General features: G+C 33.3%; 9 protein-coding genes across 9 annotated transcripts; 5 read left to right on the plus strand and 4 right to left on the minus strand.

The window, feature by feature from the left end:
* Positions 1-541: 541 nt before the first annotated feature.
* WICANDRAFT_78279 (uncharacterized protein) lies at positions 542-1486 on the plus strand (the record flags this gene model as incomplete). The annotated part of the gene is made up of 1 exon (XM_019184695.1): positions 542-1486. One exon carries the CDS (start codon positions 542-544, stop codon positions 1484-1486), a length of 945 nt encoding a protein of 314 aa, XP_019038849.1.
* Positions 1487-1772: 286 nt separating this feature from the next.
* SAW1 (DNA-binding protein SAW1) lies at positions 1773-2495 on the plus strand (the record flags this gene model as incomplete). The annotated part of the gene is made up of 2 exons (XM_019183334.1): positions 1773-1783; positions 1838-2495. 2 exons carry the CDS (start codon positions 1773-1775, stop codon positions 2493-2495), a joined length of 669 nt encoding a protein of 222 aa, XP_019038850.1.
* Positions 2496-2656: 161 nt separating this feature from the next.
* PIL1 (lipid-binding protein PIL1) lies at positions 2657-3598 on the minus strand (the record flags this gene model as incomplete). Its single annotated transcript, XM_019185587.1, has 1 exon — positions 2657-3598. One exon carries the CDS (start codon positions 3596-3598, stop codon positions 2657-2659), a length of 942 nt encoding a protein of 313 aa, XP_019038851.1.
* Positions 3599-6085: 2487 nt separating this feature from the next.
* On the plus strand, positions 6086-7507 carry RTS1 (protein phosphatase 2A regulatory subunit RTS1; the record flags this gene model as incomplete). The annotated part of the gene is made up of 1 exon (XM_019180552.1): positions 6086-7507. A coding segment is annotated over one exon (1422 nt), but the record flags the coding sequence as incomplete, so codon positions are not given.
* A 287-nt stretch (positions 7508-7794) lies between these two features.
* Positions 7795-8904, minus strand: GCD2 (translation initiation factor eIF2B subunit delta; the record flags this gene model as incomplete). The annotated part of the gene is made up of 1 exon (XM_019180872.1): positions 7795-8904. A coding segment is annotated over one exon (1110 nt), but the record flags the coding sequence as incomplete, so codon positions are not given.
* A 623-nt stretch (positions 8905-9527) lies between these two features.
* On the minus strand, positions 9528-10529 carry MRP13 (mitochondrial 37S ribosomal protein mS44 MRP13; the record flags this gene model as incomplete). The annotated part of the gene is made up of 1 exon (XM_019183335.1): positions 9528-10529. The coding sequence occupies one exon, from the start codon at positions 10527-10529 to the stop codon at positions 9528-9530; it is 1002 nt and encodes a 333-aa protein (XP_019038854.1).
* A 255-nt stretch (positions 10530-10784) lies between these two features.
* On the plus strand, positions 10785-11232 carry WICANDRAFT_78285 (uncharacterized protein; the record flags this gene model as incomplete). The annotated part of the gene is made up of 3 exons (XM_019184696.1): positions 10785-10815; positions 10867-11163; positions 11186-11232. 3 exons carry the CDS (start codon positions 10785-10787, stop codon positions 11230-11232), a joined length of 375 nt encoding a protein of 124 aa, XP_019038855.1.
* A 164-nt stretch (positions 11233-11396) lies between these two features.
* WICANDRAFT_78286 (uncharacterized protein) lies at positions 11397-12131 on the minus strand (the record flags this gene model as incomplete). Its single annotated transcript, XM_019184697.1, has 1 exon — positions 11397-12131. One exon carries the CDS (start codon positions 12129-12131, stop codon positions 11397-11399), a length of 735 nt encoding a protein of 244 aa, XP_019038856.1.
* A 1887-nt stretch (positions 12132-14018) lies between these two features.
* KCS1 (inositol polyphosphate kinase KCS1) lies at positions 14019-16007 on the plus strand (the record flags this gene model as incomplete). The annotated part of the gene is made up of 3 exons (XM_019181833.1): positions 14019-14313; positions 14401-14820; positions 15172-16007. The coding sequence occupies 3 exons, from the start codon at positions 14019-14021 to the stop codon at positions 16005-16007; spliced, it is 1551 nt and encodes a 516-aa protein (XP_019038857.1).
* Positions 16008-16132: the final 125 nt, after the last annotated feature.

Below are 16132 nucleotides of genomic sequence, written 5' to 3' on the forward strand. Positions count from 1 at the left end.
TGAATCCATGCTTAATTCCACAGCTATAGAACTCATACACATCATTACAAATTACATTTGTAATATGACAAACGACGTTAACGACGTCTCAAACATTACCCAACCTCGACATATGCGCTTCTTAATCTCGAGCCATAAAGTGGCAGTATTTCCCAAATTTGGTGCTTTAGTAGCAAGTACTCGTTAAAAAGGGAGTATTTAAGAAGAGCTCTTTAATTTCCAACCCAATTTTTGCAAGCACTTCCTAATTTCTGTTCGCGGGCAGGAAATATTAAGAAGTGCTCGCTAATTTCGTTGAACAAATGAAATGCTGGAGATTATTTTTTGCACATGTTCTTCTCAAATACACCTAATTCCTAAAGTTACATTCAGTCAACATCTTCTGCTCCCAAACTATTTGAACTTTGGTAGTATAAATATTTAGTTAGATACTCCAAACTGGATCATGGCCAATTTTGCAGCCTAATTCGCGAATACATGTAAAATCCAAAGATAAACCAACATCTCTCTTTTACACACCAGAACTATCTATCCAACATCAATGACAACACAACGAGAATACACCCCTCCACCACTACCCAAATCCGCACCTATCCAATCAGAGCTTACAAACTCTGCCAAATCCAAAAGAATCCCACCTTTTTACAAATCTCATTCAAAGGACTCATCAAGTCAAAAACATAAACAACTACCTGAATTACAAACAACTACTCCATCAAGGTCCAATAATACTCAGTTTGCCATACTACCCAGCATCAAGCTAACACCTGTTGGCTCGGACTCGTATAGACATATCAAGAGTGCATCTTATGATGAAAAAGCTAATGGTAAAAAAAGATTAGTTGATCAGTTTTATGATCAATTAGGCACACCGCCCTCGAGTTCAACAAGGTTGAACACGCCTGTGTTGACAAGGAATAACACCACAACGAGTTTTGCTAATGAAAGCAGGAGTAATTTGGTTTTGAATAAGTTTGAGTTTGATAAGAAGGATGTTGAAGTTGAACAGCATAATAATGGGAATATTGTTGAGATTGGTGAGGAGATTGAAAAATTGGAGATGGTTATTGTGAAGAGGATTAAAGAACAAGTGGAATTGAATGAGGATGAGTTTGTGGATAAGATTGATGATTTCCAATCAGTGTCTCAAGATATATTGGAGATTAAAAATAGGGTTAAACAAATTATAAATATAATTGAAGATGAGAAATACAAGAGTTTCAAACAAGATTATGAATCGTTTGAAACGGAAACCAAGAAATTTATAGATTTTTTGAAAATCTTGGAATCATATGAATTGAAAATAAATAATTCAAGAGATAAGATGAATCAATACAAGAGGAAACTTTTCGATATAAGGAAAACTATTGAGTTTGGTGAAATGATGAAAGTTGTTGAGCATAAAAAATTGAAGAGTAGGAATAAATGGATCAGTATTACAATTTTGTTTGGATTTGTTTTGTTTATCTTGTATAAAGTGATATGAATGAAGTTATGAATGGAAGTTATGAATGGTTTGTAGATATGTTACACTGGTGACAGATTTCACATTTGAACTATCTGAAAAGACTATTTAGATATGTAACCTAGGATCATGAAACAATATTACACTTCAGTTTATAAAGGGATTAGATTAATGATAATATCACAATTGAGGCAGGAAGTACACTCTCTATATAAAAAGACAATGGCCAGTGCCTCAAACCCCTAACCATATAATTAAAAGTAATCTTCACAAACCTCTTAAACTTCAACATCAACCTCAACAAACAATGGCACCAATGTAAGTATACACCCTTATAACCACACTATCCCACAACTAACATCCACCCCCAAGAACAACATTCATCAAAATCTCACCAAACACCACAATCCCACTCCGAATATTCATCAACAGGAAATCCATAATCCAACAACAGCAACAACAATATTTCGAAACTGCGATATCATCAGCCCAAACCGTCAACCATAGAGCATTAGTCCGTTTGAGAAGCACCACGAGGTTAATCCTATCGAATAGACAGATAAGGTCACTAGTGGCGAGTTTACAAGCGGAACTATGTATGATTTTATTCGAGACTAGCCCGGAGAGTTTGATTATGAAGAATGAAGGTGATGGTAAAGAGAGGTTGAAATTTAAGGTAGATGTGGATGGTTGGGAATTGTATGTTAATTTGGTGATGGGGGATGTTATGGAGGTTAGGAATATGATGAAGTTTGGTGAAGTGGATAAGAAAGAGTATAATGGGATGGAGTTGTTGATAAGGAAGCCTAGAGAGGTTAAACAGAGGGAGGAACAGGAAGAGGTTAGTTTGTTGCAAGAAGGTGAGGATGAGGAAATGAGGATACCTGAAGAAGGTGAAGTTGTTAGGATTCCTGATGAGGAGGATTCAACCGAGGATAAAAAGACACAGTTGAAATATGATTATAAGGGAACAAATATATTGTTGAAACGAGGTATAAACATTGAAGTATTGAAAATACCTAAATATTAATACAAGAGTGTGTGAATATATAATATATGTAGGATTACAACAACTTATAAATAAACATAAAAGTACAAAATTAATTATAATATTAAAAAAACTTGATAAAAAACCAAAAGTACAAACGCTTTTCAAACAATAACAAAATAAAATGTTCAATTGACAAGAGCTTAAGCAGCAACTGGATGATGTTGTTCATCTTCAGCCCAATCTTGTTCAGTTTGAGCCAAATGTTGTTCTTCACCTTCTAAATCTTCTTCATCATCATAAACTTCATCACCTCTTCTAATACTTAGTGTTGGTTTAACAGCAGCATTTTCTAAAGTCCATGAGGCCAAGGCATTTTCAGCATCGATAATGATTTGTTTTGAAGCTTCGTAACCATCATAAGCTGGTCTAGTTTCACCTGGAGTAACTGGAGCATCATCTAATAATTCTAATAAAGCTTTACCATAACCTGCAATTAAGGCCAATTTTTCAGAATGTTCTCTTAAAGAATCAAAATTATAAGCAAATGCAGTTTTCAATTTTTCTCTAGTGATGTTTGATAATTGAGCTTCAGCAACTAAAGATTCAGCTTCAGCACGAACCAATTCTTGTTCTAAAACAACAATTTTTGGTGATTGAGGATCTTTATATTTCAAATAAGCAATTTTATCAGTAATATTTTGTTTACGATCTCTTGAAGGTTGAACAGAACCTTCGATATCACGAATAGATTTGATAGTTAATCTATATTGATCATATCTATCAATGAATTGATCTTCCAATTCACCAATTTCATAAATTAAAACTCCCAATTTATCAGTGATATCAGAAACGTCATCATCATTATCTTCACCCCAAATTGACAATTGTTTAGCAACTTCACGACGTTCATTAGCAACAACTTCGATACCTCTCAAGACGTTTTTTTCAATTTTAACCAATTGAGATAATTTTCTTGATAATTCAGGACCAAATTGACCAGCAGTTTGACGTCTTAAAGATGAAACTAACCCACCTTTACCAAAGAAACGACCAGATTTGGTGGTTGAAGGAGGTGGAGGAGGAGAAGCTAATTGGGAAGCAGTTGGAGCTCTTGAATTTCTTAAAGAGTAAGTTCTGTGCATTGTGTGTATAGTTGTTGTACTATAATTACGTAGTTACTAAGGGATGTTGGTTTTTTTTGCGAAAGGGGGAAAAGGCGTGGGTATTTATATGCTTGTTGGTTGGTAATTTCAGATTGGATATTTCAAGTGACAAAGACGAAACGGGCAGCAATTCCAAATGGGAACATAGAAATGAGGTAATAAGGGTTCTACGATTGGATATTAGGTGTTTTATATAGTGGTTATAGTGTTTATTTAGTGTATGTTGTATGTACTTGTATTCTCCCCGTGAAGCCAATTGCTCTTTATCTTGAAAACTCTCGAGACTCGAATGCGCCCCGAACCTGTGTTGAAGTTTCCGAAAAGAGTAATAAGTGTTCTGGATGAGGTTAGCATAGGGTCAATTAATTAATTAAAATAGCCAGTAAACCATGATTAATTCCTTAATAGTTCCTCAGTGTAGCGGTTCTTGTACTTATCTCAATCAAGTTGACAGCCAGGTTGGTTAACCGTGGCTGGGTGTCTGCAGAGAAGAATCATCTTTGGAGAAGGAATAGTGTGTGGTTTATCCTGGGGGTATTCATGGAGAAGAACTTACCAGAAGAGCAGAGGGAGTGATTAACTATTACCTAGTCAATGGATGAGTTAGTACTTAGTTGATTAGTTCAGTCTAATTGTCATTAATTGAATAATTGATTAACTGAACAATTCTGAAAAGATTTCAAAAAGTTTTTCCCACTAAAAATACACTTTGGCAAGGGCCAGCACAGGTGACAGGGGAGGGTAAATTGGTGGTGAATTTTAATAGGTACAAGGTTAATTACTACTCAATTACTGGTTTAATGTTAAGTGTGTCGTAGTGGTGTAATTGATGTTGATTCATTGAAGTGTGTATCCTTTTGGTTGAGTTTCAATTGTGGTGTTGTGATACTAATTATCACAATTGTGGTGAAGAAAGTACCTTCAGCTAATTATGTCCCATAGAAAGAAGTCAGTTCATCATAATCAAGTACTAGCTGGAGTATGATACGGAATGATGAATTGAAGGAGTCAGCCAATTCATTAAGAATGTATCATGAGCTTAATTAAGGACTTGAAAGTACCGTTACTGTCCCTGACGTATATACTAATTTCAAGTAGAGAATAAAATGAGAAGACTTTGGACAGCTAGAATATTCAGACTCACTCAACCACAACAGCCAATAACGCACATACAGACTAACAATTGCCAATTATACAACCAATACTCTATCCTCTACATTCTACATACTCTCTACTAATTACTTCTAATAGCTCTCTCCCATTCACTCACACCTGGTCACCCCATATAAGGCATTCGCGAATTGCAATATTAGAACACCTCGACACGTAAAAGCATTGATTTAAGTGCTATTGAAACAATTGAAATGCCTTTTAAGCCACTATAATCCCATAATACCACATCCAGTACCATAACTTCCTCTTCAACCCCCAACATCTCCCCTATTAACTCTCAACTCCCAATCCTCACTCTGCTGACATAATAATCTGCTCAGCGGTCTCTCCGAAATTCAGAAAATCAACAAGTTTCCCATTTCCAAATCAACAAAAACATCAACAACCAATCTAAAGCTTGACCAAATTCCAGCAAATAACATCCAAAAACACATACACACAACATACAAAAGCTTGGATCAATAACATCAACAAAGCATAGGCTCAGATCATAAAAGCTCTCATACATTCTCACAATTCAATCTTAGGTGGACGGAATATAATCACAGTGCCCCCAATCTCTCGTGTTGTTCTCCTATTATCTGGTATCCCCATTGCATTCAATTTAGCTTCATTTACACAACTACATCAAATTCATTCATTGATTCACATCATAACAAGTGGACACTATCATCAGTCATATTTCATTTACTCAATTAACCTTTGCCCAAGATGATGAAAGGTTTTAAGCAAAGGGTAAGTAGTCAAGGGAACATGATGTTGAGAAACCTTACTAACAATTCAAAACAGCTCTCAAGGAAAGGGTCATTATCTTCTAAAAAGAAGGATAAAGAAAAAGAAGAATCTAAAAATGATAAAAAAACTTCTTCAAATTCCAATAATAGCAATAATAACAATTTGAAAATTTCTTCAAATAATTCTTCAACTTCTTCATTATCAAGTTCTGGTGGTTCTCCAAGAAATTCAATCTCTCAAAAAGATTCTCCTAAGAAAAACTCATCAAAATCATCTTCATCAACTTCCCCTAAAAAGGAAAAATCAAAAGATAAATTACAACCTGATCATAATAATACCCAAAGTCCCGCAACTCCAACTCAACCAACATCAAATCGGTCCCCATTACAACAACAAACAACAACTTCCAATTCATCAAATGCTGCAATTCAATTCTCAAATCAAGCCACTCCACCACCTACATCTTCTGCATCAATCCCCAATATAAATGTAACACCTCCACAAATTCAACATCCACATTTTGATCCAAATTCTGCAATGAATTCTTCAGAAATCTTAATATCAAGATCTTCGCATTCTTTTGAAAGATTACCAACACCAACTAAAATCGAACCAGATGTTGAAAATTTGATTAAATCTCCACAACGTCATCATAGTTCAAGATTTGAACCTTCTTCATATACTGAAATTTCCAAACTACCAAGCTTTGACGAGGTTCGACCTGATAAAAGATTGGAGTTATTCCTAATGAAGGTTGATCAATGTAATGTATTATTTGATTTTAATGATCCGTCATTTGACATCAGAGGTAAAGAAATTAAAAGAGTCACATTACAAGAATTGATTGAATTCATTTCCACAAATCGTTTCACTTATACTGATGAAATGTATCAACACGTTGTCGAAATGTTTAAGAAAAATTTATTCAGACCTATCCCTCCCCCTGTTAACCCAGTTGGTGATATTTATGATCCTGATGAAGATGAACCAATTAATGAAATTGCTTGGCCTCATATGCAAGTTGTTTATGAATTTTTCCTAAGATTTGTGGAAAGTCCAGATTTTAATCATACTTTGGCCAAACAATATATTGATCATGATTTTGTGCTAAGATTATTGGAATTGTTTGATTCTGAAGACCCAAGAGAACGTGATTGTTTGAAAACTACATTACATCGTATCTATGGGAAATTTCTAAGTTTAAGAAGTTTTATAAGAAGATCTATAAATAATGTTTTTTTAACATTTGTTTATGAAACTGAAAGATTTAATGGTATTGCTGAATTATTGGAAATCTTGGGTTCAATTATTAATGGGTTTGCATTACCTTTAAAAGAAGAACATAAAGTGTTCTTGGTTAAGGTTTTATTACCTTTACATAAAGTTAAATCATTATCTTTATATCATCCTCAATTGGCTTATGGTGTTGTGCAATTTTTAGAAAAAGATCCTTTATTAACTGAAGAAGTTATAATGGGATTATTAAGATTTTGGCCAAAGATTAATTCTACAAAAGAGATTATGTTTCTTAATGAAATTGAAGATATTTTTGAAGTTATTGAACCTTTAGAATTCATAAAGATTGAAGTCCCACTATTTGTTCAATTATCAAAATGTATATCATCACCACATTTTCAAGTTTCTGAAAAAGTGTTGTGTTATTTCAATAACGAATATTTTTTAAATTTGGTTACTGAGAATGCTGAAGTTATATTACCAATTATTTTCTCATCATTATATGAGATTAGTGCACAACAAGTTCCAGATGATGAAGAAGCCTTAATGAATTCAGGTTCATGGAATAGAACTATACACACATTGGCTTATTCTGCATTGAAGATATTCATGGAGGCAAACCCAATATTATATGATCATTGTACTGTTTTGTATAGACAAAGTTTAGATGATACACAGAAAAGAGAAGAAGAGAGACAAAAAGGTTGGGAAAAATTGGAACAGTTTGTGAAGAATTTAGAATTGGAGAAAAATCAAGGTAATCAATTGAGTACTTAGGGGATTATAGTTTGTTTGTGTTTTTTTTTTTGCTTTTTTGGTTTGGTTTTTTTCTCTTTGTTTGCATCATGGAGAGGAGAAGAATAAAACTGCACATTGAGGTTTTGTATATATAAGGAACAATTAGTTAGAGTCGATACCAGATTTTTTTTATTTATATACAACAAAGAAAAAAGACCCCAATTATCATTATTTTACCTACAAGTTTGTAAGTTGGCCAAAAGAAAAAATTTTGTAATTTCATTATATCAACTTGCTTTATATTCTCTTAAAATAACTGGAACAGAACTTGGAGGTAATGCACCAACTTCTGTAATAATTTTTTGAATATACTCTGGTGGTGTTAAATCATACATGATATTCAAAATGTTTAAAAATGAACTCTTTTTCCAATCTTTCAAAGGTAATTCATTTTGCACAATTGAATTCTCTTTTTCTTTATCATTCTTATTATTCTTCTTTTGTTGTTGTTGTTGATCTTTTTGTTTCTGTTCATCTTCATGAGTCTCTATAAAATTTTGTAATGCAACACTTGATTTCTTAACATGATTCAATTGATTACAATCAATCAAATCATCATTATCACCCAATTCATTCAACGTAACAGAATCTAATTGAACCCTATCAGAAAACTTGATAGATTCACAACATACAAGAACTGGGATGTTTCTCTTTTTAGCAGTCATTGCAATCAAAGCTGCACCAACTCTTGAATATAAAAACCCATTAGATAACATTGCATGAGCACCAAGGAAAACTGTATCAACATCTTGGAAAATTGAAGTTATTGAATTAATTAAGGCATATTGAACTTTTAATCCATTTAAAGTTAGGATCTTAGCCAATTTTTTACCCTCGAATAAAGGTCTTGAATCCACTATTATAACACGGAATTTTTTTTGTAATTCTTTAGCATTATATAAAAATAATTCTTTTAAAACATTTGAATTACCAAATGTTAAAACTGTGGATCCATTTTGAATATGGTTTGAAGCTGATTGGATGATTAATTTATCTGATAGTTCAATTTTCTCCTTTAAGAAGATATCAATTTTTTCAACAAGATCATTTTTAGCATCAATATCTGAAGTATCTATAGAAATTAATGAAATTTCCTGTTTTAACCATCTAATTGCATTACCCATGGTGACTGATAATGGTCTTGAAGTTTTCAAATAATCAATTTGATAACCTAAATAATTTGTTAAATTTCTTGTTAATGTTGTACCTTCTGGAGTTTGATATTCTGAAATTACAGTTTTAAAAGCTTTCAACATTGCAATACATCTTGGAATTGAACCAACAATTGAATATGATGAATATTTGGAAGTTAGGGACAATATAGCTGGATGTATTAAGTTTTGAACTTGTGATTGAGAAATTGATAATTCATTTCTTTGTTCTTTAGTTTCTAAATGACTAAATAATGCAACTTTATTGATGATTTTTGGTGGTTGAGGTTTTAATTGTTGAGATGATGTTGAAAAGTGTTGAGGTTGTTGTTGGTTTTTTTGTTGCTTAGCTTTACTTTGTTCTGTTTGATTAGGTATACCTTGACTTTGTTTCTTTGCAGCTCTTTTCTCTAATTTCTCCTTCTTTTTCAACTCTTTCAATTCTTTATTAGTCAATTTCTTTTCACTAGTACTTGGAGCTGGAGCAGCTGGAGCAGCTGGGGCTTCACTAGTAGCAGCTTCTTGAGCCGGGGCTTCAACTGGCTTCACTTCAGATTTTTCTTCAGACATTGAATTGGATAGATCTGATGATGTTTATGATGTCTTTCAAGTTATGATTTTTACTCATCATGTTCAAATTTTTCCCTTTGGAGGAAAAAAAAATTAGTATGGTGTGGTGTGTACCGGATTCGTTTTTACACTGAGAATTCTTTATCCATAAAAGATTCTATAAAAAGTATATACAGAGAATAAAAATGATCTTTTGCATTTTCATTTCAATTTGGTCTTTATGCTATGGTCTTGGATCCTTTTATTTAGGCTGAGGCTGCTCTGGTAGCATTGTATTCAGCTTTTCTAGCCTTTTTGGCAGCTTTTTCAGCTTGACGGAGGGCAAGACGTTCTTCTTTTGGTTTAATTGAAACTTTATAAAATCTAGAGTTTCTCAACACTTCTTCATATCTGTTTGGTTTGCCCAATTTCTTCATTAGTTCTTCGTATTGGAAAATAAAACCTTGAATATATCTGACTGAGCTCAACATTTTATAATCAGCATGGGTACCTAATTCTTGAGAAATGGCTTTCAAGAATAGATAAGTATGTTGAAATTCTGTTAAAAGTGCAAGTTGATGACCAACAGATTTACCAATAACATCAAATGGTAATGAAACTTTAGATTGTTGAACTTTTTCATATAAAGCTTTTGGAGCAGGTTTACCTTCTTTAGCAAAGATTGCACATTTTAATAATTCACTAATAGCATCTGGTTCTTGTTTTAAAGCTCTTTCGGCTCTTTGAATTTTGCTAACTTTATTTTTGAAAGCTTTGTTTGGATTCAAATATAGGAAAAATAATGACATGTTGAAATTTGAAAGATCTCTTGCAGGTTCAATACTTGGATTAGTGTGTAAGAATACTAAAGCATTTTGTAAACGTCTAAATTGTGCAAATTTTATGAGCATTTCATTTAAATGATATGATGTGATGGCATTAGATCTTTTGGCAATCAATTCTAAATCTTCTTGTAATTGTGGTAATTGTTTTTGATCAGAAACTTGTTGAATATAGCTACCAATGGCATATTTTGATGGAAGAGTTGGTGATTGCAAAGGTCTTGCTCTTTTATCAGTCTGTGGGTCTATTAGATCTCTTGAAAGTAATTCTTGAGCATGTTTAGGTCTATACATCAATATTCTCAAGTCTCTTGGAGTTCTCCAGTATTTCAAAAATGCTTCAACACTGTTTTTGTTTTCCTCTACCCGTGCCACTTCTTGAAGCACGCATCTTGTGGTGGAGAATCCTCTTATGAAACGTAGCATATTGATTGATGTGACTAGAGTTTTCTGGCTCATTCACTTGTTAATTCGATCTCATTCAACTTTTTCATGATTTTTCATTGGAATTTTTTTGGGCGAGATTTTGTTAGGACTGGTATTTACACTGTGCTTTCCATATTGAATGGTGATATTGGCGTGTATATTTCAGTACTAATAAAGTTATATACGTGAAAATTAAAAATCTACAACTTCAAGCTTTGATTAGATATGATAAACAACAGGAATAACTTTGAAAAGATGAATTATGAACCTTTGGATTCGCTTCCATGTATGTGATTTTGGTATTGTTTGATGAATATAACCACTAACAATTTCTTAGATATCGACGAAGATGTTACAGATGAAGAAAGACAAAATATAGAAAAACTGATACTTGAGGAACTATCATTAATAAAACTAAACGAGATCCATCCAAAAGTTAAAGAATTATATACATTACCTCAACCACACCATCTGATTGCTGATATTGGCGAGGAGGAATTAACAGACCCTGGATTTTCCTTGGGTGGAATTGATCTTTCAGATTATTCAAATTTAGAAAATACCGAATCATTACAGAAATCACTGGTATTCACAAGTTTAAGAAATAAATCATTAAAATTATCTAGTCAGTTTGGTAAGAACCAATGGCTTTTGAGTAATGACCAATTTGAACATTCAAATGAACAAATCAAACAAGAATTGAATAGTAAGAAAAGAAAGATTGATGAAATCAATTTAGACAGAAAAAATATGCAATTAGAAGCTAAACCTGTTATTGATTACCTTGAAGAAAGATGGAATCAAGGTATCAAAAACAATGTTGATATTGGTGTTGAAACTATCAAACTTCAATTTGAGTGAGAATTCTTAAATCAAAGATAATGCAGCTTTATAACAATCACGAATATTTGCCTGGTTCTCAATATTGAATTCTTGAATTGTTTTTCTAGCTTCATTCAATTTTTTAGCCAATTCTCTAGACATTCCATTATCAAGAGATTCATCTGTTTTCAATTTGAAAGTTGAAGATATTTTACCAGTTTTATGATCAAATTTTAGAGTTATGGAATATTCAAACAAATGTTCATAAGTCCCAACTCTTTTCAAATGATCAATTCCAACGTTTGAAGGTACATTTCCTTTATCAAGATCATAATAATTTTCATCATCCAACATGACATAGTTACGATATTTTATATGAGTTTTAGAATATCCTTCAAAATCAGCTTCACTCATCATGTTTTTAACAGAATTTTTCAATTGATCATCAAGGTTTTGGAAAACTTTATCAAAGAGATCCATTTCTTTATCGAATCTAATTGAATTATAGAAATCATCAAATTCGTTGTTATCTTTTGAGTTCCAATTCTTCAACTTGTGATAAAGTTTTTTCTTTGTATAACCGGTTTGAATCATAAGATCAAAGGTTAATTGGAAAAACCATACCCAAAATGCCATCTCTATTGGTCTCGTGTATTGTGTTGGTAGAAGTTCCCATCCCCCAAAAACATCACCACTGGTAGTGACATTTTGCTCTATTGTTGTGTTGATGTAGGATGAGTTGAAAGCAAGAGTGGTATTGAAAAGCTGTGGAATATACATTTTTAGTATTGAGGGTTAATACAGTAGATTAAGTAAAAGTGTGTAATGATTTACTGCTGATATATAGTTTTCAATGTCAGATACGAGATGATTTCGATAATTATTGATCTCATTAAAAGTTGTAGTAAAACCTCTCATATTCACGACAGTCGTATATACGTTCTTTAAAACAGTCAAGATCTACCCCAAACCTCCAGACATTCACAGGAATACAGTTTCTAACGTCTTGACATATAGCTACACTATCTGAACACCGCGACTACTACATGGTGAAGAGATGCTTACAACGATGGGATTAGAAAGGGGCCATGATCCATATCTGTGAGGTTCAATGCTCTCGCTAGATACCCAGCGCCCACATTCTCTCTGCCCACACTCAGAGTCCAGTGCTTTAAAGACGTTGACTCCATCAGCCAAAAGAAATGAGGTTGTGGAATCTGGCACAACCACGTTTTCGAAGTGACATAAAAGACACCAAAACAAAAAACAAAAACACCAGAAGCGCAGCACTGGGAATCACAATATACAAAGATCGATCTTTTATAAAAGCAAGCCAATTGCTGTTCTCTGCCGTTTGTTTGTTATCCATTCCATTCCTCTATACATTTCTTTGTTTGATGCTCACTATTTGATTTTCAAACTTGAGCCTTGCACAGCAAATTTTCAAAACCAAATTTTTTGACAGAGTTATCTCTATCAACAACACCTTCACCACTACAAAGCCCTTTGTTCAGCGCTAAACTCACAACAACTAGGCAGGAAACATTGGTTGTTCTTGAAAGAAAGTGAATCCCACAAGCGTATACAAGCCTCAATTATCCATTGTGTTATCGTGTTGAGAGACTGTCAGATTTGGCGTGATTAGAGAGAGAGAAGCACAAAAACAACAACAACAACACTCATCTCCATCAAAATAAGATCGTTCACTTCTCAAGGCTCCCATCAGATCTCATCTACTCACTCTGAACAATCCATGCTACATTCATTCATACAAGTTCTAGCTCCAGTGTTCGGAGGTGATTTACAACTTTATTATTAGATTAAAACCCAAAATTAGGAGACTAAAATTTGGAATTTCATAGTTCAAGAGAAAGAACATATTATTTATTACATACAACACAGTTTTAGATGGAAACCAACAATCAAAAGAGTTCTGCTTCTTCCTCGTTAGAATCAACAAAGTCAAACGATTCAGCCGGTGGTGCTTCAAACCTTACAGGTCGTAAAGCCGCCCATTCGTTGAGATTATTTAGAAATGACAACAACAGCAGTTCCAATCTACAAGAACACCATCACCACCATCATCAAGATCACATACGGTCACCATTCAAGAGTCAATCCACCACATCAACAACAAGTTCCACAAAACACCAAAGAGCCAGTTTTTCTGTTTCAAGATTAACAAAAGATATCAAATCTTTCAAGTTACTACCTGGGGCTAATGAATTGGAACCACCATTTGATGAGCACCAAAAACCTCAGAGACAGCGACAAGCATCCTTGATCTTACCAAGTGAAATAAAATCTCATAGTTTTGTTGACCCAAGTTTAAATGTAAATGTGGTGGATGATGATATCTCTAAATCATTGTCACTTTTGGAACCAGTATCATCAGCTACATACATTCCTCACAAATCTGAGTCAAATCAAGATCAAATACAACATCTAGAAGAAGCTACTGAGTTGAAATTACCTTCAAGATCTAGTGATGATGAAGCTTTATCTGGGAAAAGTGATAACCTGAGCACTGCAACCACTCATTCAACAACACATACTGATGATAATAATGATATTATATCTCAGCAGAGTATTAGTGGTGGTGGAATTCAAACCGGTGTCACATTTTCGAACCATGATGAAACATTTGAATTTAATCATCCACAGTTAATGATCAATGACGAAGCTAATTATAATGAAGAAGCTGGTGATTTTTTGGAAGGTCATGAAGAAGAAGATGGTGACAATAAGTTTCAATTGGCCGTTGAATTAACTCCATTTAATAACAAAGTTGGTGGTCATACTGCTATTTTTAGATTTTCTCATAGAGCTGTTTGTAAAGCATTAGTCAACAGAGAAAATGCTTGGTATGAAACAATTGAACAAAACCATGAAGATATTTTACAATTCATGCCCCGTTATATTGGTGTTTTAAACGTTAGATATACAACCCTGGTTGATGAAAGTGAAGATTTGAATAATTTTAAGCTGGACACTTCACCAGCTTTAGCACCAATTAGTGAAGACCAAGTTTTGAACCACCCAATCTCAGCTCCAAATTCTACAAAATTAAGACCGACAAGCTCGTATAATGAGGAGTTACCACCAGAAGTTGTCTTAGATGATAATAGACATATAATACCTGAGTCACTTTGGGATCATTACTCAAGTTCAGCACCATCGCCAGCATCGTCATTCTCATATCTATCTGATCCAGCAGGCGGATCTCCTCTGCAATCTCCTCATCATCATCCACATTCGTCTTCTGCAAATCAACATCAACAATCTCCAATTCCAACCTCTTTAGGTTCAACTACTGTTAATAGAAAACTACAAGAATTGGTTTTACAAGAAGTTTTCGCTCCAATTCGTTCCAAAAGAAATCATAGAAGCTTGAGACACTCTTCAAGTCTGACATCTCCAAAATTGATTGCACAGAGAATGAATTCAACAGGGAATGTTCGTTCGTCACGTTTAAGTACTTCATCTTCGTCAGATTTCGGAAAAAGATCAAGTTTAGAATCTGGTGGCCAAATTTTGAAGAAAAACTATAGATCGTTAGTGGATTTACAAAAATTAAGTGATGAAAAGGATAAAAAAGAGGAAGAATCAAATTCTGCTATTGAAGAAAATGAGAAATTGAACACCTTATCTAAACCTCCTTCAAAAGTGGAAAGATCAAATAGTGACTCTATTTTCATGATGGATGATGAAGATGTTGAAGGACATAATAATCAAGATGCTGATGAATCCAAAATCGGACATTCAATTAATGATGATACAGAATCCATTTCAGATACCGGTGGTGTTTCGCCTTCATTAGCTCCAAAACGCAAGAAATTCCAAAGAATTGAAAGATTTATCCTTTTAGAAGATTTAACTTCAGGAATGAGAAAACCTTGTGTTTTAGATTTGAAAATGGGTACCAGACAATATGGTGTTGAAGCTACATTGAAAAAGAAGAAATCACAAAGAAAGAAATGTTTCAGTACAACTTCTCGTCAATTAGGTGTTAGAATTTGTGGTATGCAAAGTTGGGATAATTCAAAATCGAAATTCATCTCAAGAGATAAATATTTTGGTAGAAGAGTTAAATCAGGTTTTGAATTTGCATCTTGTATTTTGAGGTATCTATATGATGGTGATTCAATTTACAGTATTTTAATCAAAATCCCTTCGTTAATGGAACAAATCAATGAATTGGAAAAAGCTGTTACAAAGCTAGTTGGTTATAGATTATACGGTTCTTCGTTGCTATTGATGTATGATGGTGAAGATATCGCCAATATCAAGATTCACATCATTGATTTTGCTCAATGTATCACACTTGATAACCAAATGATTGTTGGTACAACTACATTCCCACCAAGACATCCAAATTCACCAGATAGTGGATATTTAAGAGGTTTAAGATCAGTCAAATTTTACCTTTCATTGATATTTTTACGTTTAACTGGTTTTGAATATATTTCTCAAGTTGAAGCAATGGAGATTATACAAAAAAATTTGGGTGAATACAAACAAAGAAAAACGGATTGGATCAATGGATTTGATGATAATGAATATGATTTATGTGGGTTCTATGATGAGGAATTTGGTGAATTATTGAATGAGGTTCCTCAATTTGCCCTTGATGATATTGGAAATGTTTCAGAATAAAGAAAATGGAAATACACTCTTGTTAATAATTTTACTTTGTATAATATGTTTTAGTAATATTTAATGCTCAAATTAATGAATTTTTGTAAACTCTACAAATATAAGTTTCTAAATTCAAACCACCA

The sequence above is a fragment of the Wickerhamomyces anomalus genome, assembly GCF_001661255.1.
Source record: "Wickerhamomyces anomalus NRRL Y-366-8 unplaced genomic scaffold WICANscaffold_3, whole genome shotgun sequence".
Lineage (NCBI taxonomy): Eukaryota > Fungi > Ascomycota > Saccharomycetes > Phaffomycetales > Wickerhamomycetaceae > Hansenula > Hansenula anomala.